The sequence below is a fragment of the Phoenix dactylifera genome, chromosome 1, assembly GCF_009389715.1.
Source record: "Phoenix dactylifera cultivar Barhee BC4 chromosome 1, palm_55x_up_171113_PBpolish2nd_filt_p, whole genome shotgun sequence".
Taxonomy (NCBI): domain Eukaryota; kingdom Viridiplantae; phylum Streptophyta; class Magnoliopsida; order Arecales; family Arecaceae; genus Phoenix; species Phoenix dactylifera.
The window spans coordinates 39,962,696-39,987,899 of record NC_052392.1 but is presented as its reverse complement, the minus strand read 5'-3'; the positions used below and the strand labels follow the sequence as shown (position 1 = coordinate 39,987,899).

At 38.8% G+C, this 25,204-nt stretch overlaps 3 protein-coding genes across 12 annotated transcripts; 2 read left to right on the top strand and 1 right to left on the bottom strand.

The window, feature by feature from the left end:
- Positions 1–2,569: 2,569 nt before the first annotated feature.
- Positions 2,570–5,698, top strand: LOC103706115 (COBRA-like protein 10). Its single transcript, XM_008790121.3, has 2 exons — positions 2,570–3,231; positions 4,060–5,698. Exons 1-2 carry the CDS (start codon positions 2,664–2,666, stop codon positions 5,475–5,477), a joined length of 1,986 nt encoding a protein of 661 aa, XP_008788343.2. The 5' UTR covers positions 2,570–2,663; the 3' UTR covers positions 5,478–5,698.
- Positions 5,699–8,364: 2,666 nt separating this feature from the next.
- On the top strand, positions 8,365–10,617 carry LOC103706034 (RHOMBOID-like protein 13). 10 transcript variants are annotated; one of them, XM_039114403.1, is made up of 3 exons: positions 8,405–8,511; positions 9,025–9,234; positions 9,422–10,617. In XM_039114403.1, exon 3 carries the CDS (start codon positions 9,477–9,479, stop codon positions 10,290–10,292), a length of 816 nt encoding a protein of 271 aa, XP_038970331.1. In that variant the 5' UTR covers positions 8,405–8,511; positions 9,025–9,234; positions 9,422–9,476; the 3' UTR covers positions 10,293–10,617. The 10 variants fall into 10 exon arrangements, with proteins under 10 accessions (XP_008788205.1, XP_038970331.1, XP_038970326.1 ...); XM_039114398.1 differs by having other exon boundaries at positions 9,025–9,291; XM_008789982.4 differs by having other exon boundaries at positions 8,406–8,511; positions 9,407–10,617.
- Positions 10,137–21,406, bottom strand: LOC103706037 (transcription factor RF2a-like). Its single transcript, XM_008789990.4, has 5 exons — positions 19,544–21,406; positions 17,378–17,510; positions 16,475–16,559; positions 15,269–15,680; positions 10,137–15,152 (listed from the first exon to the last, which is right to left on the bottom strand). The coding sequence occupies exons 1-4, from the start codon at positions 20,155–20,157 to the stop codon at positions 15,280–15,282; spliced, it is 1,233 nt and encodes a 410-aa protein (XP_008788212.2). The 5' UTR covers positions 20,158–21,406; the 3' UTR covers positions 10,137–15,152; positions 15,269–15,279.
- Positions 21,407–25,204: the final 3,798 nt, after the last annotated feature.

Genomic DNA, 25,204 nt, shown 5'->3' with positions numbered 1-25,204 from the left:
GATCATTGTCTCAAAAAATATCTAGGCTCAGATGAGGGTTCCAATTAGAGCAGTTGATAATCTCCGAAGCTCCGGAATGAGGATCTCAATTTTCCTTCTCTCCTCACCTAGAATTCAGTTGGTATTCCTTCCATTCCAATTCTGTAAGAAAAACCTAGGCCAGGAAGAAGTCTCCACATCCCCCTTTGTCAAATGTCCATGTATCTTCCACCTTTGTGGACCCCTTCAACCCATTGACTAGATCCACCATCAAACCAAGAGATCAATAGATGATAGCATTCTCTTCCGCAGGGCTAAAAGAAAGGTCCAAGGGAGAAGAGCCATTGGCCTGGGCAAAGTCGATTCATATGCAGGAGATTCCCATGACATGGGCATAGACTATGAACTCCAGGGCCAGTGGCCTCCACGCGACAAATGGTTATATTATAATCCAAACAAACAAATTGGGTGAGGAAGTTGTGGGCGCACAGTTGAAACTGCTTTTAAACGTAGAAAGGCAAAAACCACCTACCTTTCTTGCATGAAATGATTGGTCCATTAGAAGGCAAGTCTGTGTCTCAACTCCTATAAAGTATTGAGGATCCATAGAAATCTATGACCAGCAGGAATGACCGAACTGATTTTTCTGAAGAAATGAAAGTTGAACTCTCTCTATCATCACTTACTATTTTAAAGTTCCATTAAGCCGATTTAGCAATGTTGCAATGAATTAGGCACAAGGCATGACCATAAGCACAAAGAGATTAACAAAACCCTTGCAAAAGAATTCTACATCTCTATCATCGCTAGCATATCTTTTTTATCTTTTTTTGGGATACGGATCAGCCCACTCCAAAACTACTTCTGGATATTTATGAATATAGGTTTAGTCTTTTGCTGGTTGTACTGGCTAAACCCATAAATTTCATAGGATTTTCAGCCCAATCATCTAAACATACTCTAAGTAGATTAAGTTGACTAGCTTCCGGTGCTGGACTAAATAGAAAATAAATATGTCCAATCCAAACTGAAGTCGTGGGTTAGGGATGGAAAAATGACTCTTTTGAAATAAGACTAAGATATGGATCGTTGGTGCTTCTTGTTTCCTTTCTTGTTTTTTTAAGCCTAGGATAACACTATGCACTCTTCTTTCGTGTGAAAGAAGGGTTCACCTGTCTTTATGCGAATCCACACATAATGGTTGCGTTGAAATTTGTGATCAGATTGCTTTGAGATCTATTCATGGTGCTATCTAATGGTCAACATTGCGAAAGAAGATTTATTTTTTTTTTTCGCACAGAGGATACAACCCAAACTCTTAGGTGTGGAGAAATTATTGTATGCACTGCATGTATGACCATACTGGTACAAGGCACCAATCACGAGATGGACGAGTATGAGTTCCATCCATCATCCGTCTCATTGATCGCCCATCACAATACACTTTGGAGATTAGTGGTGTGCACCAGCGTATACAACTATGCACGTAGTGTATGCAATAATTTTTTCTAGATATGGGATGCTAGGTGTCTTTCTATTTTTCCTTATATTATCACTATACATGTTTGTACTGGGTTTGTCCTAGTTTTGGAGAAATTATACCCTACACATATACCATGTGATCGTGCATGCAACCAATCACAACTGCTGATTTTTGTGAGTTTCATTCATCAAGTGCTCATTCGGTGCACCGTTACAGGAACAAGCTGTGTGATTATTTATGTGCGCGGCCACATGGTGTACGCAGTATAGGATGTGGCTTTCTATCCACCAACAACTAGGCCCAATGTGCTATATATATATTAAAAAGATATTTTAGAAAAATTATATTAAAAATACAAATAGTTTAGGCTGTAATGTCTGCAATCTAATTTGGCATCTTGATTGATCCAACTTTGAGGTCAAGTCTCTTCAATCCATTTTAATTTACTGGTTTCAAAAGCGAATCAACTTGACTCAAATAACTTGTAGCCTACGTACTTTCACTAGAAAAAAAAATAAATTGTAGCCTACTGTGCAAGGCATTAGTGATTCCTAAATCGATCCAATGCCACTACACTAGACTCAAGAGGAAGAAAAATTTCTAATTCAAACCTTTCCAACACCACCACCACCACTTGCCCCTCTGCGGCAATCCAGCCCTAAGAAAAAGAACAAATAAAAACAAAAAGAAAGATCAAATGAACTTCATCTTGGAACATTGTAATATATGGACAATTACCTGAAACTAAGTATCAGATGAGGGAAAAAACCCTAAGTAAAAAGATTCTATTGTTTGGGTTATAGCCTTTTGAATGCATCATATTCCTTCCTCTTGATTCGTTCATGTGCTTTGCACGTGCTGAGGTTGCAAATTAATAGTAAAAAAGACGTAGAGGACCGTTGGCGACTGTTCCCTCGTAATTGTTGGTTGAACGTCAGAGGAGGAGAACCGAGCCGACCGGGTCTTCTCCCGACTCCTCCATTTCATCTCCTTCTCAGAAACCAAGCAGTAGCCTTTCTTTGGCAAATCTGCAACGAGAAGCCACAACAGAGCAGCGCCAGCCCAACAAAAACCCCTCACAAAGACCATACACCACAAGCACCCGTCACCCGGCTCCCACCACCCAACAAGCTCAAATCCCACCATGTCTCATCATCTCCTCCCCCTCTGAGATCACCAGTTCCGAGATACCCCAAGAAGAATGCCGCCCTGGAGATCCCTTCTCTTCGCGGCATTCTTCTTCTCCTTTCTAATTCACACCAGCGTGCTAGCCCAAGACTACGAGGACGACCAAGGTGGCGATGACAAATCCGTGCAGCTGCCAAAGGCTGCACAGAGCTGCAATGGCATCTTCATAACGTATGACTTCCTATATCGAGAGCGGGAATACCCTTATGTGAAGAATGCGACGGCCCAAGCCTACGCCTTCAGGTCCACCGCCACGGTGCTCAACACCATGACAGAGGAACTCAAGTCATGGAATATCTTCGTCGGGTTTCAGCACCGCGAGATCCTGGTGTCTGCTTCCGGGGCGGTGATAACCGACGGGACCGACTTCCCTGCGCATGTGGAGAATGGCACATCCTTCTCGGGGTCGCCGCAGGCCGATCTGCTGGATGCCGTTGATACTGCGGGGGACTTGCATCAGATGATGGTGAAGATCGAAATCTCGGGAACGCAGTTTGGGGTGAAGCCGCCGGGGATACCGATGCCGAAGACGATCAAGCTGCAGAACGAAGGGTTCAAGTGTCCGAAGGCGACTCGTAAAGGTAAGCATCACATTTAGAACCACGAGTTATTGGTTTGTTGTTGCATGGGATGGAAGAAGGATTTGAAAAGGGATGATGAGTTGAAGCATTCTACGTAGATTTGAAGGAAATCCGGTTGGTGTTGATTCTTCTTTGGGATTTTAGGATTCATCAGCTTAAGAAAAGGATGAATTCATAATTTGGGTTGAAGGCAGACAGTCTGGGAAAAGTTAGGGGAGGAGGGGGGGAAAAAAAGAAAAAAATTTATATATATATATATATATATATATATATATATATATATATATATATAATCAGAAAGAGTATAATTTAATTTTTGATAACTTATGAGTGCTCGATGATGATGCTACGCATAATTAATGTAATTCATAAATTGAACTGTTTACAGATAATTGCTGATGCATAGCTCTCGAGATTTCATCCTAATGGTTCAATAAAATGCATCAAAAATTAGTAGAATTATTGATTACAGTAATTAGATGCAGGTATTCATATATAACTAGCATGTTTTCGGTGATAGAAATACAAAGTTTGCACTAGGATGGGGGTGATGATGGATTGAAGCATTTCATGTATTTCGAAAATTTTCAAGTAGTTTAGAATTAAGGTTGAAGATGGAAAATTGCGGACGCAAACCAGAAACATATGGTAGTTTAAAAATTCATAGCTTTCCTGCATGCAGGCATTCTAGCATGACCTGAGGATATCTGATTGAAGAGATAAGGATCCAAAGTGAACTACCGAATCCATGTTTATCCTTTTTCAGTTGGGAAATTTAGCATTGAGATAGTGTAGGAACTTGTTCGTTCTCTGCTCATTGATTTGCAGGAAGCCAGATGTATGTGTGCTGCGTCAAGGATAAGAAATCCAAGAGCAAGAAGCTTGCACCCACCAAGTTCTTGCCTCGCCGGTATGGCGACCTCACCATCGATTACGATGTGCTCCAGGCCTTCGAGAACAACTACCTTGCCCAAGTGAGCCTCGACAGCAACCACCCCCTCGGCCGACTCGACAATTGGAACCTCACATGGGAGTGGAAGCGCGGGGAGTTCATCAACACCATGAGAGGAGCCTACACCCTCAAGCATGATCCATCGGAATGCATCTACGGCGAGGCCGGGAAGTACTACAAGAACTTCGACTTCAGCAATGTCATGAGCTGCCAGAAGAAGCCCATCATCGCCGACCTCCCTCCTGAGAGAGCGAACGACACGCAGATTGGCAAGATACCCTATTGCTGTAAGAATGGCACCCTCTTACCACCAACCATGGACACAACCAAGTCCAAGGCCGTCTTTCAGCTTCAGGTGTTCAAGATGCCGCCGGACTTCAACCGGACCGCACTGTATCCTCCTCAGAACTGGAAGATCACCGGCCAGCTCAATCCGGAGTACACGTGCGGCCCTCCCTTCAGGGTGAGCCCAATGGAGTTCCCGGACCCGAGCGGTCTCATGGCCAAGAGCTACGCCATTGCTAGTTGGCAGGTGGTCTGCAACATATCAAGGCCCGCGCCGAAGAAATCACGGTGCTGCGTCTCCTTCTCGGCCTACTACAACGACTCGGTCGTCCCATGCAGCTCCTGCGCTTGCGGCTGCCCCGACACGGATACCTGCGACCCCGATGCTCGTGCGGCATTGCTGCCGCCGGAGGCTCTCCTGCTTCCATCAGAGAACAGAACCGCCAAGGCCAAAGCTTGGGCTAAGATCAAACACTTCGATCTGCCGAACCCCATGCCTTGCTGGGATACCTGTGGAGTTAGCATCAACTGGCACATCGTTTCGGACTACCGGAACGGATGGTCGGCGAGGATCACCATATTCAATTGGGAAGAGTACACTTTCAGGGACTGGTTCTCAGCGGTTCAGATGCCGAGAGCTTATGATGGCTTTGACAAGGTGTACTCATTCAACGGGACCAAGTTGACAACACCCCAAAACACCATCTTCTTCCGAGGCTTGGAGGGTCTGAATTACCTACTGCCGGAGACTGATGGGAAGAACCCGGAGAAGGATCCAAGGTTGCCCGGCAAGCAGCAATCGGTGATAACATTCACGAAACGGCACACGCCGGGTATAGACATTCCCGGTGGGGACGGGTTTCCGACGAGGGTGTTCTTCAATGGGGGGGAATGCTCGTTGCCGGATGAAATTCCGAGAGGAGATGGCCATCGCCCTCGTGCTAGCCTTCTGTTAATGGCTTTGGCTGCACTGGTGGTCTTTGCGTCTTTAATGGGGGATCTCTTCTAAGGAGTGCATATAGTATATTATTTTCTTTTTCTCAGAGAAAATTTGATTATATAGTGTATGTCCTTTGAATACTCTTGACAAAGAGAGGAGATATTGGAAACAACAAAAAAAAAAACTATGGGAGGAGTTATTAATGCAAGCTTGACATCAGATAAAATAGCAGAGACGTTTACTTTTGGACTGATCAATTCTATATTACAGATTATGGTTAGTGAAGTAAACAAGCTCTCACAGAGCAGTCTTTTTGGTAGTCATGTAATTGAGCCTACAATAGCTAATGCTGACTCTGGGATGTTTGGTGATAAATTCCAGCAGTAGGTTGTCTTCACTTGTTTTCCCTTCAGTTTGCTGCAGCCTGTTATAGAGGTACATCATGAGGCAAATGGGCTGGCATGAGTATAGCAAATGAAGACCATGGAATCCACAGCCATAGTAACCCATTGCCTCTCTCCAAATTCCAACTCCTCATCAAGGGCTACCATTTTTCACCAACAGTTGAGAGCAGTTAATTAATCTAAGCCTAGCTCTATTTCACACATTCCATATCTTTTTTTTCCCATTTTAATTAGCTTTTAATTATCTGGCAAAATAACTAAATATGTGGTTGTTGTGGGAGTGCCTCGTTCAACAATGTCCAGAGGAGACTCATTAATTTGGCAGTTTGATGGATCAGTGAGCACCAAGGGACTTCTTTTTGTGAAATTCTAATCACCACTTCCCGGCAATAGATGATTGTCAGCCTTCATCGAAAAGTTATTAGTGGGAAGGATGCAATGAATTGGATTCATCAGTAGTGTTTGCTTTAGTTGTGAAAGAGGGGAAACATATGATAGTAACCGGAAATTCTTCAACAAAGAAAATTATAAATCAAATTATATACAAGATTTTATTTTGTCATGGGATGATGAGATGAGATTTATATTTTTAATAGGACGGAGTGTGTTAGAGAGCTATAATCATGTATGTCCACTGAGTAATGCCTCTGTGAACATGAGAATGAGAACAGTATATAGCAAGTAAAATATTAATCAAATGACAGAAAATGCCAGCTAAACAGTAAACCATATTAGGAGAATTCTTATTGAATCAGATAGAGTAAAGGACTTTACGCTATACATTAAGAGATCATCACTTGACAAAAGTGGATAGGTTTTATCATCACAACATTTGCAAATAATTTGATTAGATGATTCTCCAGGCAACAGTAATTTAAGAGCATCCATTGCCCATAAGAGGGGATATCAAATATGATTGGTATCATGCATTTTATCTTATTTACCACTTGCCCTTATAAAGTTGTAAGAGTCAACCATATTGAATTCTATCAAAATATGGAAAGATAAACATAGATTTACATTTTAATAAGAGGGAGTGAACCAAAAGCAATTGCATCCATAAATGCAAGGGACAAGATTTGGACTAAATGTATCTACTACAAGATTACTTCCTTTGTGGAGGATGAACAGAAATTTACGCATCACTAGAATGCAGTGAATCAAGATTGAAAAAATAGTGCATGAAATCATGCATAGATTTTCGCTAAAGCCATATCTAGGTTAGGATTATATCTTTGCCATCAAGGAGAAAATACTACATAGGCTTTTGGTGTGGGGAGATGAACAAAATTTGTATCTCATTGGAAGAAAGTGAATCAAGACTTATCATATATTGTGCTATATCATGCATAAATGTGAGGGAAATTAAGCACCAAGACCAAGCACCCTAGGTACATTACTAAATCACTGTAGCTAGCAAAGGAAAGATTTCATAGTATCTTATTTAGGGGGATGAACAAAAATTTAGATGCCACTTGCGAGGGAGTGAATGAAGGCCGGTCATGCGATGCACCATATCATGCATTGAATTGAGGCAATGAACCAAGTTTAACCTTATCAAGTACAAGATAACATATTTATCCCAAGGAATAACCAAGACCCATTATATCCTCAATTAGATTTTATCAAGAGAGTAATAAATGGTACGCATTTGTTGTGAGATCTTGCATATGAGATCTTGATAAAATAAGGTTCGATAAATGATATTAGCCCTTGGTTCCGCACTGCTATATATATCCTTAGCATGCAAAGGCTCACCTCGCATCATCAGATTATGTAAATAAGGGTAGGCAAATCTTGTTACCAATTATGGAGCATTTACATTAGAGGATGTTTGTTTTCTTGTTGAATCTCAGTTGAGAGGTCATTGATGTTTTCTCTCTTTTCCCACTTGTTTCTTTCTTCTTCTTCGGTTCATACCTCTCGTAGAAAAGCTTAATAAATAGATGTCTAAGCTGCCGGTTTCTATCCACACCATGGCACATAATGAAAAACTAGAAGTATCTAAGCACCACTAGAGTTCTTAACATATCCAATATGAGACTAACTATTGTATTATGCAAAATAAGCAAGAAGTGAAGGTAAAAAGGAAACATAACAACATCTTGATTTTGTTCATTGAGGTTCGAAAACACGTTGATAGAAAAAATAAGCATAAGTCTTTATGGCAATATGTGAAACATTATACCAGCACCCTACCAACATGTCGGAAGTTCAAACCTTAAGGAAATTTAGTAAGGAGACAAACAAATCCAACCCATAACTATTACAATAAATGCAACAATTAAGTGTGCAGATTTACCAATAAAAAATCAGAATATGGCTAATTATAAGTATCAACACTACGATCAGAAGAACAAGTTTTATTCATCATTTTTGCTGGAGTTTAAATTAGTTTATTATTTCTTAAAATAAATTTAAGTTGCCCAAACTTGACTTATTTATGAGCCAAGCTTTCATGATGGTTCAGAGACTCATCTGCTAGCTGACCGAAACTTGTAGCCCTACGCTGACCGGTCGAACCCGGTCAGCCTGGACGGTTCACTGATCAACGGTCGGCAGTGAATAATCACACGATTGGGTGCCCTCCCGGAAGAAGCAAAAGAAGTAGAAGGAAATAGCAGTAGAAAAATCCGAACGAACAGAGAGCCAGGGATTTGGGGCAAGGCGGTTCTCGAGCAGCGGACTTTGGACGCGAGGTACGGCAAAGATCTCGAAACCCTCCTCTTCTTTCAATCCATTTCTCGAATCAGGAAACCCTGGATTCTCTTTTTCTCTTCCCCGACGCCTTTTCTCCCTTCCCGATTTCTCTGTTCGTACGCTTCGATAGATTCTTGTCCCTTTGGAGTCCTTACGCTAAGGTAGGGGATGCGATTTTTTTCAATTCTTTGCCTATCAGATAGAAATAACTCTTTTTTTTCTCTGTCTTTTTGAATTCTTGTGATCTACTGAAAGCTACGATTTCTCTGCAACTTATTTCTATGTTTAATCATAAAATCGAACTGTTTAATTACCTCAATCAACCAATTCAATTTGTTGTTCGGTAGATAAGAATGTGAAATCTGTGTTGATTTCGAGAAATTTCAGCTAAAGAGATGCTTATTATGCAAAGAAAGTTAGAGTATATAGAGCACGAATACTGACGTTTTGTGCTGGGGTTGGAAGTCGTGATTTTGCGACTGATATTACGCAATTTTGGGTTTTGAATGTAGGATTTTGAATTCGAGCCTGCGCGGTCGGAGCTTTGTTTATGTAGTCTGGAATGTGGTTATAGATTGGAATCATGAAATGTTTTCTTTCAGTCTAGTTCTGTTCAACCTTTTTTGAACAATTGGACCTCAGATAGCAACCCTTTTTTTCTTCGTATGAATAACATTTTTGAGAATTGAGGGGTGCTAGATTGATCGAGGAAAACCTCAGCTGTAAGTCGGACTTCTTAATATGCAAGATATCAAGTGTTTGCTGTTCGAATTTTATTGGTTAGTGGGATTAAGCTTGAAGAATTCAAAAACTTCATGATTATTGTTGTTGTTATCATCTTTTTATAGCTTGGGCGAAAGTGTAAAGATATCGTTTTCCTGCTGTAAGGTGTAGATTGTGGCTTTGCAGAAGGCTGAAGATCCGTTGGAGCCCTGGTCTGCAATTATTTTGTTGATAAAGAGAGATGGGGAAGCCACTCTTGTATGAGATTTGGGAAAAACCTGCAAGTAGTTGTATCATAGGAATATGCACTGCAATTTGGTTCTACATTCAGAAGAAAAACATCGGTTATGCCAGTGTGGGCTTGAGCTATGAAACAGCTGTTGAAGGGCATTATTGGAGAATAATTACATCTGCGTTCTCCCATATCAGCATGCTTCATCTGGTTTTTAATATGAGCGCTCTTTGGAGCCTTGGCGTGGTTGAGCAGTTGGGCTACATTGGTCTTGGTGTAGAGTTTTATCTCCATTATACTCTAGTTCTGGTAATGTTATCAGGATTGCTGGTCTTGGGGGTTTATCATATTCTGATTCAGAAGTTTAAGCTGGAGTATTTCAGGAGAGTGACAGCTGTTGGTTACTCATGTGTGGTGTTTGGATGGATGACGGTCCTTGCAGCGAAGCAGCCATCTTCAAAGCTGAATCTATTTGGGTTTCTTTCTCTGCCAATCAGCTTTGCACCATTTGAATCATTAATTTTCACGTCCATAATTGTTCCACAAGCAAGTTTTATTGGCCATTTGTCGGGAATTATCGTCGGTTATTGCATAGCTTGGGATTTGATTCATGGAATGAGTAATTACTGGGCCATTTCAATGCTCGGATGGATTATTCTTGTGTTTTTCTTGAGCCTTAAGCGTAGTGGAGCTTTTGACTTAAATTTTATTGAGATTGAATCGGTTACAGATTCTTCGCTACCTACTGTGGGCTTTCTTGCTTCTGGAAATGGTCGAACTCTGCAGATGGATATTTTTACTGGTGGAGGTGCGGAACTTGTATAGCTTACTGCTGCAATCATGTGGTTTTTCCATAGATGATCGGTCCCTCATTCAAGATTGTCTGCTCATGCAAATGCTAGAAGTCAGCACTGCCCAATTTATATTCTTGTGTGGTGCTGTATACATTGTACAAACTTGTTTTCTGTCAAAATTCCAAGAGGTCCTCCCTGTTGTAAGCGCCATGCTTGGCCAGAATATGGAATCTAAAAACCAGACGTTGTGCATCTTTCACCTGGTTCCTGTTCCAGGTGAAAAATTCTTTTGGAGCTCAAGGACTAACATGTGGAACTTTTCATAATAGTCTTTTACTCTTTTCAATTTTGGTTTACTTTGAAGTGTAGATTTTAGTTTGGTGAGTCGCATATTTCTAATTAAACAAAATATGTTGTTTTTGGTGTTGCATTTATCTTATGAAACGTGCCACTTTCGTTAATTTACAATTCATACGTAGGTATATATACTCGCATTTTGTGGGTAGTTTTGTGTTTTTTCTGCTCCCTCTTATAGACCATGTCTTCAGGTACAGCCGCTATATGTTGTTGCAATCCAGTTACCATGTTTTTGAGACATGGTAGTGTAAAAGTCGAGGAAAAATAGTTCAAGAGAGTTTCTTCAGCAGCCATGACAATGAACACTATCCATTCTGTACTTCTCGATCATGATCTTTCATTGTTTTTATCTCTTTCCAAATATCATGATGCAATGTCAAAATGGGATGGTAGATTGGTATCACAGAATTGCTATAGCTGCATCCAACATTCAGATAATTTTATTCTGAATGCACATTTTCTTCTTTTGACTGATACTTGGTTAAGGAATTTCAGAGGAATTAAAGTAAGCTTTAGCTAATTATGCTGTGACTATACCCTGACTTGGTTATATATATTTTTAGATTAACTGTCGAGTCTTGTAGCCTTAGTTGTGTTGCCTAAAGTTTCTGAGCTTCTTGTTACTGCGTGTATTTCATTTCCTAAAATGGGGGAAATGCTATGTATAAGCATGTCCATGTCAGCCTGTCTGATTGTGTAAATCTAGATAAAAGATTTGATGTAGATGGAACACTTATATAGAATCTTCCCAAGTAGTACTCATACTCTAGCTGGAGGCTGACAGTATGCTGTCTACTGCAAAAAGTCAGTCATTCAGGTGGAACTGAGAAAATGTTGAGTCCAGAGAGGAACGGTTGTTGTGCTAGAGAATGGGATATAAATCTATAACAATTTAGGGTGCGGACTTGTCTTGATGCCTGGTCGATCTCCTTCAAGATAGAATGGGATATTGTGTTGGAGAACTTTAGACCATGTTATGGATGCAGAGTCAGCTCACACTCATCGTGGTGCATAGGCGATGTGTAGAAACCTTCCGCAACGTCTGGATAGTCGAGTTTTTATGTCTGTAGTGTGTGTCCAAATGAAGCCTCTTTCCCTTATTATTATGCGAATTGGTAGTGATTTCCAGCAACAACTACCCTCTTTGGATGGTTTCTTGTCCTGATAAACTCCCTTCTTAGTGGTTATCAGCGGTTGCCTACATGAATAACCCTCTCTTTTCCTGATAATTTCCTTTAAGGAGTTAATTCCAACAATTAACTACCCAAATATTATCTATCGTATAAATGACAAGTGGCCAAAAATAATTCAAGTATCATGCGAATGATTGACCAAATCTTCATCAACATTATGTCTTTGACCATTTGCTGTAGTTTGTTGGTGACCAATTAGTGTTTGGGTGGAAACACATTGTTAGATTCATATGTTGTCAAAATGTATTCTCAGGTAAACCTCTTTTTACTAAAAGCTTATGACCTAGAAGAATTGAAAGACCTCAAATTTCCTTGCCCAGGAATTTTGTGTGATGATCTTCTGGACACCATGAAGAAGTCTATAAGTTTTATTTCTTGAGCAACCTTCTTTTTTCAGCAACTAGATAAATATCACTGCTGTCACAATAATACTTTATTTGGATGTGCCACCAGGTTGCATATAACTTTAGAGCGAACTGTAATCTGTATGTTTCTGAAAAAGAATTTTGATTCCATGTACAAACTCTTTAGATGTTTGAGAAAATCAACTAGTTCTAGAATTATGAAATTAGAAAGTTCTTCTCCATACTAGAAGTTCTCTAGTTTCCTTATTTTCTTCATGGCATCTTTTGCTGTGGTTTTCTCCAACCAGCTAGTCCTACTTGCTTTGGACTATGAAATTCCATGACCTAATGTAAAATAACAGGTAAACATGATTTTCAACAAGTACAGATCCAAAGACAGTCTAGACTCGGGCGATGAGTCAATATTTACACAAGCACCACCTTAATAGACAGCTATGGCTCTCGTGATGGTGCTATTAAATACAATGAGATGCAGATTCAAGATCAATAGAAGTAAGTGGTTCTGCTGTATTCCTGTTTCTTTGGTTTTGCTAATAAATATTATCCAGCGAAAATTTCCCATTAATGTTCATTTTTATTAATCTAAACCAGTATTACATTCTCTTGGTTATGCATGGAAATCCTGTAATTACGAAAGCATTATGTTTACTCAATTTTTTTGTGAATCTATAACTAGAGTGTTTAAAGCTTTGCATGTTGGAAGGTCACTTTTATTCTTTCCTGATTAATTAGAAGCCAAAATAGGAAGATGAATGTGTGCATTTTTGGCTAGTCCAAGAATATGAGATGAATGTGAGCATTTTTGCCTAGTCCAAGAATATGAACTTCCCCCTTGGAGTGTGCTGCGTTAATTCTTGAACAGAGACAGTATGTGGATCCTATGAAGCTTCTTTCAGCCTCTTAATGAACAATGAGTAGCCTGACCTCAATCTAATGGAAAGCAGCAGCAAAGTTTGATGTCCTATAATAGGATATCAGAAGTCAGAGAAAGTGTATGATGTGTACTAGTGTTGACCCCTTGTTTTGTGAAGGCTAAGTATTGATACGATGATTTATATCAGAAAAGCTTGGGAATGAAGTGGTGTGATGTTTTGTCCATGCCGAGATAAATAAGCAAGCAATCAAACAAGGCATTTAGCATCAAATCTTCAGTCTCAAAAGCTATGTCTAGAATCACAATGAGATAGGGATTTGTGAATATTTAATGAACTAAGAGGCTACAGGAAAACGAGGTTATGTCGATCATATCACCCTTCTCAATTTTCTGTAAAAAGAAAGAAAAAAAGGGAGGGCTCTTTAATATTTATTGCATGATAATTTATGATCTCCTTCCCTGCTGTCAGTCTGTGACCCACATCCTGGTCCTCCCTGCTTCTATGATTATAAAGTGGGGGCATTAAGATCGCTATACTCCTTGCCTTTCGAGTGCTCGATCCCCATCTTCAGCAGCAATGATCAGGTTAGTAATGTAAAGCATCTTGTCCATAGGAAAGGCAGGCTTGAGGAGACTTTGTCATAGAACAAGTTCATCAACTTAACTACATGGAGCCATGGATTATTTGACAACTGAGCAGGGCAATAAGTAATACCCAATAATTCAGAAACGAAACCTGGTTAAATATTTCTGATAGTTCAATATCCTATAGCTTATTGGGGTAGGTTTAGGTGTTATCTATGTCTGAAACAAAAACCTGATCTGATAATGATGTACATGCATATATGCATGGAAATTTTATATATCAAACATACTTCATTTCTCCAGAAAGGCTGCTTCATGTTCTTGTTTTGCATGCCAATTTACTTTTGGATTCACAGACAAACTGTCAGTTTAAATATAATTAAAAGTATAGTTTGCGAAGAATGTTACAAATATTGGTCTTGATCAAGTGAAACTAGATTTACAAAATAAAAAAGGGTTTTTTTGGCGTATATATATCCTTCAAAGGCCTGCATGGGAAGCATCCATCCACAATTACAAGATGAGTAACATTAGAAGAAAATAATGAAATCCAGATGGTAGATGCAGTAGTGTTGGATGCCCGGTACCTGTTTTAGAGGATGTTTAGGCCAAAATGAAGTAGTGAAAAAAAAAACAGAAAACAGTAATTTTCTGAAATTTATCAAATTTATTGACTATCTAATAGTGGGTCATCCAAATCAAATCTGATAAGAAAAATGCAAACCTAATTGTGTGTCATTCAGTTTGGATTTGGGTGTTGCTTGGATTTGACTAGACGCCAAGCTGTTCGCAACCCTAAAATTGACTAATTCAGTGAAATAAGCCATCCCAACCAAACATGGACCATGTCTCTTCACTTGCTTGGCTCAAGATAAATGGAGGTGGATAAAATGGAAGGCAGACAGTGAGGCGGCAGCTGGAATGGTCTGTAGGGTTGCCGTCATGGGAAACCTCCATTGGCAGTGGATAAGTGAATTGCAGAAGATCAAATACATCAAACTGTTGGCCACCCAGAAGCCATACATAGTTCTATAAGAAATGATGTCGAAGAGTTTGAATCCAACCTGACCTGAAAGTATCTCTATTGTTGAAAAGAGTGCAGGGATGAATATAGTAAAGGTGAACTGGGCATTGTCACAAATGGTCATATCCCTCATGAAATATAGGAGGTTATAGCTGATAAACTCCATTTGATGGAAACAGCCTCAAGCACCCCTTGGAGTACAAACAGCTGGCTTTAAAAAAAATTCAATACGACATATCAAACAAGAAAGAAGAATGATTACAGTGATTAATAAAATAAGTTCCCAACTAGGTCACCAACTTTCAATGCCATTCAGATGCTTGACAAAGCAAACTTATATTCAGGCCAGCCCAAAATAGCTTCACCAAGCCAACTTCTGAATCCATGAACCAACAATATCATCATGCGAAACAACATATTTACCGAAATGGCGAGCCACACCAAGAAAAAGTGGTGTTTGGTATTTTGGAAGGTCACCATCATTTATATGATCCTGGCAGAGGTAATCAAACTTAATGAACTTCATATATAAAGAATTGTTCAAAGTCTATAACTAATGAAATAGCAGGGTACATAGTATAGATATGAATTGGATAGCTATTGACTCTCAGTATCTTTCATCACTCCTTTTGATTGCTATTGTCATCTGATGAGCCCTCCCCTCCTTTGTTCTGGTAAGTCATTGGACCCTTCATCCTCAGGTCTACAGGTGGCTGCTGCTGTCGTTGCTGCTGCTGGTGGGGGTGCATCAGCTGCTGGTGGTGGTGGGGATGCAGCAGCTGCTGCTGCTGCTGCAGAGGCTGAAGTGGATGCAGCTGCCGTTGATGCTGAGAGTGGATGTGGAGTTGCTGAAATTGGTGGGCTGCCAGGAGTGACTGCATTGCTTGGTTATGGTGGTAGAATTGTTGACTCGCTCCAAATGAAGGTGGTCCAAAATTCATCATTGGACCACCATTCGGCATCAATTGGCCTGTTGCCAACTTCAGCCGCTGAACCTCCTCTTGCAATGCATCATTTAAAGCTAAGCAAATAAAGAACATAAGCTTTGGAAAGCAGGATAATATGTCAAAGCAAGCATAATCTGAGTGTCAAAAATGTCAAGTAGTCTTGACATTCCTAGCAGTAACAAAAGTGAAGATCCTTCGACATATAAAGTGGATTCTAAAACACCACTATTTTCTTTAAGTCATTGTTGCTTCCCTGGTTGCTGTAGTTACTATAATGAATGAAGGATTGAAATTTAACAGATTAAATGAGAAGTAAGTCCATTACTACCACATTATGTATTTCTTTTTTAGTGGGGAAAACACATTCTACGCTGATGCTGAAAACCAAACATCTGAATGAAAATGCAGTGCATAATGAATGAAAACCCAGGAAGAAGATAATAAGAATGTGAACAAAAATGAAGTGGTCAAAAGAATGTGGTACTAAAAATAGGAAGGACATGATATATCTAAGCAAACAAAATCTGAGTGTCAAAAATGTCGAATAGTCTAATATTCCTAGCGGTGGCAAAAAAGAAGATCCTTTAATATATACAGTAGCTTCTAAAACACCACTGTTTTCTTTAAGTGTTGCTTCCTCGGTTACTATTGTTACTATAATGAGTGAACGATTGAAATTATAACGGATCAAATGAGAACTAGGTGCATTGTTACCACATTCCGCATTTCCTTTTTTTTTGAGGGGAACCACATTCTACACTGATGCTGAAAACCAAACATCTAAATGAAAATGCAATGCATATCCAGGAAGGAGATAAGAAGAGATTCGCAGCACCAAATGCTATAAAAAAATAATAATAAAACTTACCATCCTGCAAGTGAACCTGTTGTTCCATGGTCTGCAACTGCAGCTTCAGCTCACTATTTTCTACAGTCAGACCGTTGGTGTCTCTCTGTAATTACAAGCCAATATGAGAATTTTCTAATCAATGCATGTGTGTAGCGTAATTTTGGCAATCCTTAGAAAAATATAAGATTGCAACATCAACAATTGCTCAAGTCAATAAAGGATATATAGGTCTAGAGAATCGACCTCTGAACAATCAATTTATACGAAACAAGTAGCCCACTTCCCTATCTATTAGTATTCTTAGTAAATATTCCTGGGAAATAAAATCAATTCAGTTGTCTAAAAGCTTATAGAGAACACAATGTTGCTTGAAGAAAACATGTCAAAAGAATAATGAATCAAGTGCCAAAAAAATGAAATTAATAGTAGAAAAGTATGCATGCCAAGATATTCATCTCTCCTCTCCTTTGTTTCTTACATATTTTTTAAATGGCATTTCCTATTTCCCAGCTTCTCATTAGTACGGAATAGTTCTACGAACTTAAAGGAAAACATTTTATTTATATATTTACTTTGGAATTTTGGGGACTTGAAAGTAGTAGTATATAGCAGCATAGCAAAACTAGATCCAATCAAACACTCTAGATTTTAACAATTACATAAGATCAAATAGTATAAACTTTATATCTTGCATTGTTGGCTGCCAATGAAGAAGCATACGTAAGTGGATCCGACATTCAATATTCAATATGATTAATCAATGCCCCTCACTTGAATCTTAAAGTCATAATATATAATGAAGAGTGGGATGGTGCAAGTTCTCTTCTTTTGAGTTTTGGCCTAACCAAGAATTTCTTTTTTGTGTCTTTCAACTTTAATATACACACACACTTGATGAAACAACTACTGAGATGTATACACCTGTAGCATTGTTAATTGAGTTGACAATGTTGTAGCATCTGTTTGGAGGTTCTGCACTTTTTGCTCAAGCTCCACAATATAGCGCATTTTCCTTTCTTTTGATCTTGCAGCTGATTGCCTGTTTGCCCAAATCCTATCCATCCCACCAAAATCCTCGTCACATAGAAAGTTGAGAACAGGAAAAATAAATGTAGGTTAAACACATTTTAAGATTAACAATATCTTTGTTTTTTTTAAAAAAAATACAGATGCTGAGCAACAACTATGACATTATGTATCTAAACAACTTATATGAAGGACCTAAATATGCAGAAAGAGGAGTTTTGGCAAATGAAGCATCGGCACACAATGCACATGGAACAATTATCTGGTTGGCACCATAGAAGACTCATTTTTTTTAAGTATAACCAACTAAGATATTAAATAAAACATAATCAACCATTCCCCATCTAGATGCACTGTTTATTATGGTTGAATTCAAAACTTAGAAGCTCTTTAAGTGCAATGCATAAATAATGGTAGAAACTACATATCGTGATCCTTAAAACTTTAATGTTGAGCATGTCTTTCAACATTAGCAGCAAAAGACAATTCATCATAGAGAAAGTAAGTAAAATAAGCCAAGAAATTTTAAGAAGAAGCATGGTCTTAAATCTTAATTGGTTTACTTGTGTATAAATGTGTACTTGATTTGTTGGTCACTACATCTCTCCATCACCTTGGGAGATCTCCACAGAGAGTGTGCGGAAAGAATGCAAAACTTTCATTAATCCAACAAAAACATTGAAACAAAAACGAGTCTATCAAAAGATTCAATACACTTCGGATTAAAGCCAAAGTGGCAAAAGTTGTATCCACAAAAAAAAATACAGAGCATATCAACTAGAGGAGGTACATGTGAAGAGATGTTGCAGTACAAGAGATCATGATTTGGGTAAGAGAAGAAAATTTTGTGCTTATTATTTTAAGATGGCATATTGACTTGTTATTCATCAACTGATTATATGAGACAGCATGAAATGTTACAAATGAACAAAATCTACCCAAAAATAATGTTACAGATAATGATGAAGAGCTCTTTGAAAGGCATCTGATAGGGGTGGATGCTACTTGCATATGTATGTAGTGGTAAGATGCACAATCATGGAAGAGTTACAAATTACATATTTCAGTTTAGAATGGTTATCTCACATTATATAAAAATGGGCGGATGTTATGCTATTATCTAAAGATGACATGAAATTTGTTCGTAATGTCATGAACAATGAAATGTTTACCTGAAAATAATAACACTGACTAATAATAGCAGAAACTTATGAACAAACAGTTATCTATTGTGAGATGGCTGCAGAAGCAAAACTAAACAGCAATTTGTCTCATGTTTATTAGTCTATGAAACCAGAGTCAATGACACCAGAGTCATCATATAATCTAGGGCTTTTGGATTAACGGCCAAGGTTAAGATGCACAAGCTTAGGGATGATGAATATGGAAAGGAGCTGTAGATCCGAATGCGCATACAAGAAAAGGCTGCGGAAGAGAAAAAAATGAGCAACAACTAAGCATGAGACAGAACAAGGTTGTCGTATAATAAGATGTCACCAACAGTTGGCATCACCATATTTCACATATGCTAGAAGAAAAGATTCTTATAACTAAACAACACTCACAGATACAATAGTATATGAGAGATGATGATGATGAACCTGCCATGAAGAAAAACAAACTTGAAAGTTCTTAACATCGGCAGATGTAATTAGCATCTGCAGGAATTGAGGAAGATTAACTAGCATGGAAGATCTAATGCAACTAATTTGTGTATCTTGTTTGATCAAGACACATGGATTCATGATTCTTTTCACTTAAAGATCATCGAGCGGGCATGGAAGCAGATTGAAGAGCGGCAGCATGGAAGCATGGATATTTCCTGGGTGCACTACATTTTCTCCTTTTAAGTAGTAGCCTATACTCTAAATTAGCACCCCATACTTTGTTCTTCGTATCCTAGGAACACTGAGATTAACATTGTAGCACCTATTTGACACCTACTAAAATCCAATGCTGCACATATCTCAAGCGTAATTGCGTTTGGTTTCAATCTAGTCAAAATGCAGGAGGTATATCATTAAGCAAGATAAAAGAGAAACTGCAATTGTTCAGCCAAACCTCTTTGCTCGCTTTGAATCGACGAGAGCAAGATCATCAAGCCTTGCATCCGTCATGGCCTTCTTCATTTCTGCTGGCGTCGGTCCCGGTCCTTCACCGCTTGACCCCAGCAGAACCGAGGGGGACCCATCCATAGACTGGCTATTCTGGTGCCTAGCCCCTGGCCTCTCATTCGAAGCCGCCGAGGCCAACTTCTCCGTCTGCGAAGGAGCAGGAGGAGCTGCCGCCAAGCCGGAAGGCTCGCCGCCCGACAAGCCCGAAGATGAGGCAAAAGGAGAATTAAACTTTCCGGCGTCAAAGTAGGCAGAGAACAAGTCCTCATCGGCGTCATCATGGAGCCCAACGATACCGAGGTCGCTGTAGAAGCCGATGTCGTCCGGGAGACCGAGGATCTCTGAGTACGCTCGGCGGTGGCCGGGGTTTCTCGGTGGGAGATCCGGCATGCGGCTGATGTCGTGGCAGGATTCCTGATTAGGCTGCGAGGAGGAGGAAGGCGAGGGATCGCCCGGCGCTGGGAACTTGCTCGAGAATGCAGCGAAAGAAGCAGAGAAGCGAGAAGAATGGGGTGGCAAGCCGCCACCTCCGCCATGGATTGGGGAGTTGTCCTTGTCCATGACTCTGTATGTTTCCAAGCCTAATTATCTCAAAGGAATCAACTTTCGAAGAGAAACCGATGGGAAATCCTGGAAGGAACCAAATGGAGATAAACCGATCTTTGGGAGGCTTTTATATAGAAAAATCGCCCCGAAACTCTTCGGAGCTTTTTTTATAGAAAAAACGCCCCGAAATTCTAGTCTCTTGCAAAGGAAACTGAGAAACCCTGGGGAAAAGGATCTCGGATAGAATCAAATGCTTTCCTTTTGGCATCAGAACGATCGGGATTCACCGGAAGATCGCAAAAAGAGAAAAACAAATGGAATCCGAGGATCCAGAGAAGGAAACGAACCAAGAAGAGCTTCCTTTGCCGTGTTTTCGATCGAAGCATTAGAAATGAAAGGATCTGGGCCTGCGGAGATGAAAAAAATCCGATCTTTCGAACCAAGCGACCGAGCTGAGACCCGAAGAAAGGTCCATTGCTGCGGAGAGCTGAGATCTCGGAACAATGGCGAGATTCCCCCAATCGGCCTCGGAGAGACGGGGGATTGGAGATAGAGAGAGAGAGATTGGAAGACGCGGAGGAGCGGAGAGAGAGGAGAACGAGTGCAAGCCTTAACGCAACGCGACACGACGACGTCTCTCGCGTTTGGAAAGGTTATATAGGGGACGATGTGAGGGAGAGATGGAAGGCATGACACTAATGTTTCCTCTGATAAATTTTTAGCAACCCATAATTTTACTAAGAAGCACCATTTAGGTATCTCTTCCTATTTATCTTGTGACAGTGTGACATCAAACTTTGGTTCCTTTGTATGTGTATATGTTGCAATAACATTGGAATGACTAAGTATAATATATGTATCACTACCTCCTAAGATATTAACTTGCAATCATTGCATCAATTAGGTATGATATATACTATCTCCTATTATATTTTCATGCATGAAAGACCCAACTATGCTGACATCATCTCCTCCTATCTTCTAGTGACACTAATTATAAGATTATTCTGCATTTTGATGTTTGGTAGATTGCAATCGTTAAGTATGAAAATTTAACTTTTAAAGAATTTTATGTCTGACTGTTGAAGCTAGGTGTTATAGGTGAGTCGATAGAAGATGCTCCAGAGAAAATGGAAAAATATCAAATATTAGTATCGGAACTTCGATTTGTGCTTTTAGAAAGATGGCCTTTCTTCTGGCCCATGAGCGTGGTTTAAAAGATATAATTTGTACTAGATTAAACTGAGAAAGGGCAATATTAAATGCGGACTGCCAGAGCTAGTCTGGCTTGGTAATGTATAATGATCTGGATTGCTTGCCGTTCACTTCTGTTTGAAATAACATCTATACATGTAGGAATGCATTATGCATCCTTGCATGTAGTTCTTTTCTTTTCTTTTTGAGGAATTGTAGTTAAATCCTTTTCTAAATATAGCTTGTAGCATCATGTATTAGACATATATATATTTACAACATGTACGAGGCTTGCTTTAATATAAAATATAACAGTCGCATAAATTATCATATTTAGTATAAAATATAATAGTTGTATAAATTTTTATATCAAAATAAGGAAAAAATTATTTAGACACCTCCTTAATTTAGGGCTAGTTTCACTTATTACCCTTTGAGTTTAAAAGTTTCAAAATGATTCTTGAAGTTAATTAAGTAATTTAACATAGTTCCGAACCCCATCCATATCTTAAGATGCTGCTATAATAAATAATTTTGCCCTCATCAGAATAGTTTATTTATTAAAAGATGCCCTCTCTTCTTCTCTTTTCATCTCTCCTTACTCCTACCATCTCTGCCTCTTTTAACACCTCCTTCTCCTTTTCTCTAAACCCCATCACCATCCTTATATATCTCTCATTTCCATCTCTTCTCTCTATCTAACTTGGTCCCACTGAAGCCCCATGCAGTCCCATCACCTCCTCCTCTTCTAATACATCCTCCTGCTTTCTAAATGTTACTGCCATTCTCATCCTTTCTCTCCATCTAACTTGGTCTCGAGTTCCACTAAAGCCCCACCTACTTCCATCACCTCCTCCTTTTCCAACATGTCCTCCTCCTCTATCAACCCTACTACCATTCTCATCCCTTCTCTCCATCTAACCTAGTCCCGAGCCTCACCCACTTTCATCACCTCCTCTTCCGGCATCTTCTCTTCCTCCTCTCTAAACTTGTTGCCATCGTCATCCCTCCTCTATCTAACCTGGCTGTAAGCTCTACCTTACTCCCACCACCTTCTTCTCCTTCTCTCTAAATTCTATTGTTATTCTTATCCCTCTTCTCCATCTAACCTAGTCCCAAGCTTACTTACTCCTACCACCTCCTCCTCCTCTCTGAACTCCTCTCCATTCCTCCTCATCTCTCCTCTCCATCTAAACTACATCTCATGAGAGTATTTCAGTCCAACATGACCATCACATAATGGAATTTTATAAGCTCAGATAAAAGAATATGGATGATGGGACCATATTTAAACTTGAGAGGTACTAAGTAAAACTAATTCTAAGTTGAAGAGATATTTAAGTAATTTTTTCAAATATAAAAGATGAGATTGTGCATGTATGTGGGTGTGTTAGGGGGGAGACAGAGAGAGTGAGAGAGTGAGTGAGTGGGAGATAGAGGATCTATACATGCATATGTATATATCTACATATGTATCCCTTGTTTTATCTGAAGCAAACATTCTAAAAGCGATAGAATAATAAGATTGCATACTTAAACAGCAGCAAATTGAATTGAAGTGTTATGTTAGTGTTATCAACAAGGATTTAAGTATTAGTGTGCATTGGTCTATATCAGTCTAATTGACTTTATAAATGCTAGAGCACCATGTTACGCTTGAATGAAGGATAAATAACAAAGCAATATTTACTTCCATGGCACTTTTGAAAAGTGATTTTTAGTACTCTTGTCCATTAGCTAAACTTCAAAGAGAGAAGGGGTGAGTGCTTTGGGCAAAGCATTCAACAATGGATGATAGAGGGTTATTTGTGTTCTTATCGATCTATAAAGTTTATATAGCATTTAACCTAATGCATTTGCAAGTGTATCATAAGATAGACCGTTGGTGACCAATATTCTGCAAAGAAACTAATGTATCTCCATTAAAGCCACCGTATATACTTTGGATTTTTGAATTCAAACTACATTAACTACATCCAATTTTAAGTTAATTTCTCAAAACCTCTTGAGTTCCTATAATTAAGCTCAAACGAGAAAGTTATGGCCAAAATAATAAAACTGTATTAGGAAATCAAAATATTTGATAGCCATGTGCGTCGAGACCTTCTGAAAAAAGGAAATTTTATGCTGTATGACAAATAAATAGTACATGATGAATTCCATTTGGATTTTCAAAGAGAGGATTGTTTATATTTTACCAATATTAACCATATGATTTTAACCAATAATTTTGTTTATATGCTATTCCTTCCCATATAAACTACTCACTAACAATAAACATGGCATTCACAAAAAATTAGTAAAATAAAATAAACATGTCATGGACAATTTAGATCATATGGTCAAAAATTAGTTTTTCCCTGATGAGTATTAGATAAACAGTCCATCTTGGACAAACTAGATTTGAAACAACAAATTAAGCATATGCAACTCTACATTTATCTTATTTTTGAGGAGTATTTTGAAGAAGGATCAAGTATATTTTGGCATCTCTATTTAGATATCTAATTCTATTGCAGCAATAGAGAGAAGCATATCCTGGCAACTTATCCTCAATGATGTAACTAAATAGTCCATATTACATATAGAATGCAATTAAAGACATCAAAATAGTCATGCTTGTACTAAACTTATTAGTCAGCCTATCACTGCAAAAACGAGGTGGTTCTATTTCGCATCAAGCAATTTTGATGCAACGAAAAGAGTCCAATTTACCATGTATATTGAATTAAAGGCACAATTTATTAAATTTGTACAGTTAGAAGGATAATTATGAAAGCTATAAAAGTAGGTCACATGTAAGGTTAAAATTGCCCCACCCAATCCCATTGAGAAAACTTTATATAGAGTATAACAAAATACCACATTTTACGCGCATATTACAAATATTATGCAGGTTAGTATTTAGGATGCTGGCTGGTTCCAAGCCCGAATGAGAAAGTGGGAGATTGACAGCCCGCAGTCAAAAGCAAATCGAGCTATACTAGAATACCTTCTATTTCATGTTTACAAAAGAAGCTTGAAGAAAAAAAACCAAAGATAGATCTTAGTAACATTGCTTGGTGAGAAAAGTTATAAAGCTAACCTCAAATACTCTTAGCATACATGATGGTCATGCGGTTATCCTTTTTTCTTTTTTGTAATCTTTTCCCAAGTTAGGCACTTTTAAATAGAACCGAAGTCCAGAGATATTCACAAAATGACTAGATAACCATTATATTAAAAAATCACATAAAATTTGGAGGAAAAAAAAAGGTTTCTTAGAAGGAGAATGTTTTTGAAGTTACTTTATCTCTGATAATACGAGCAACGGTCTTAATTTCTTAGCGTCATCCTTTCAGTTATTTACGTCGGCGAAGTAACTTCTCCAGCCGCTTTAGCAAAAAAAGAAAAAAAAAAGTAATTTCTTCAGCTCCCTCATATCGAAGAGGCTTTTGTAGTCTCCCATGACCACGGTTTAACTCTTTTATTGACAACTAAGACTCCAACTCGACCAAGATGGTTAAAATCCCACAATTCTCTCAACCCCAACCCAGCTACCTGATATCGAATCTAATCCCATTCAAGTTGGGTAGGGTCAACATTGGATTGGATTGGGTGCAAATAATTCAGCCGCATGAGATTGAGTAAGGATATTCAAGACAAGAAAATTGTTTGCAACATTTCTGTTAGTCCACGTTTGTTTGGGTTGAAATTTTAACATAGAAGAAAATGTGAGAGATATCTCAATACCATCCATTAATAATTGGAAGCCATATAAAGTGATGCTGGCACAATTCTTTAGTTCAACAGAACTAATAATGTAATTACATTAAACATAGAGCATTTTTTTTGAAACATTTCGCAATTTTTTTTACTCATAAAGCAA

Coding starts and splice junctions, on each gene's coding strand:
- LOC103706034 (XM_008789983.4), top strand. CDS start 9,477: ATGGGGAAGCCACTCTTGTATGAGATTTGGGAAAAACCTGCAAGTAGT.
- LOC103706037 (XM_008789990.4), bottom strand. CDS start 20,157: ATGGACAAGGACAACTCCCCAATCCATGGCGGAGGTGGCGGCTTGCCA. Junction 17,511..19,543: donor GATTCAAAGCGAGCAAAGAG/GTTTGGCTGAAC, acceptor TGGGATGGATAG/GATTTGGGCAAACAGGCAAT. Junction 16,560..17,377: donor CTCAATTAACAATGCTACAG/GTGTATACATCT, acceptor TTGTAATTACAG/AGAGACACCAACGGTCTGAC.
- LOC103706115 (XM_008790121.3), top strand. CDS start 2,664: ATGCCGCCCTGGAGATCCCTTCTCTTCGCGGCATTCTTCTTCTCCTTT. Junction 3,232..4,059: donor TCCGAAGGCGACTCGTAAAG/GTAAGCATCACA, acceptor ATTGATTTGCAG/GAAGCCAGATGTATGTGTGC.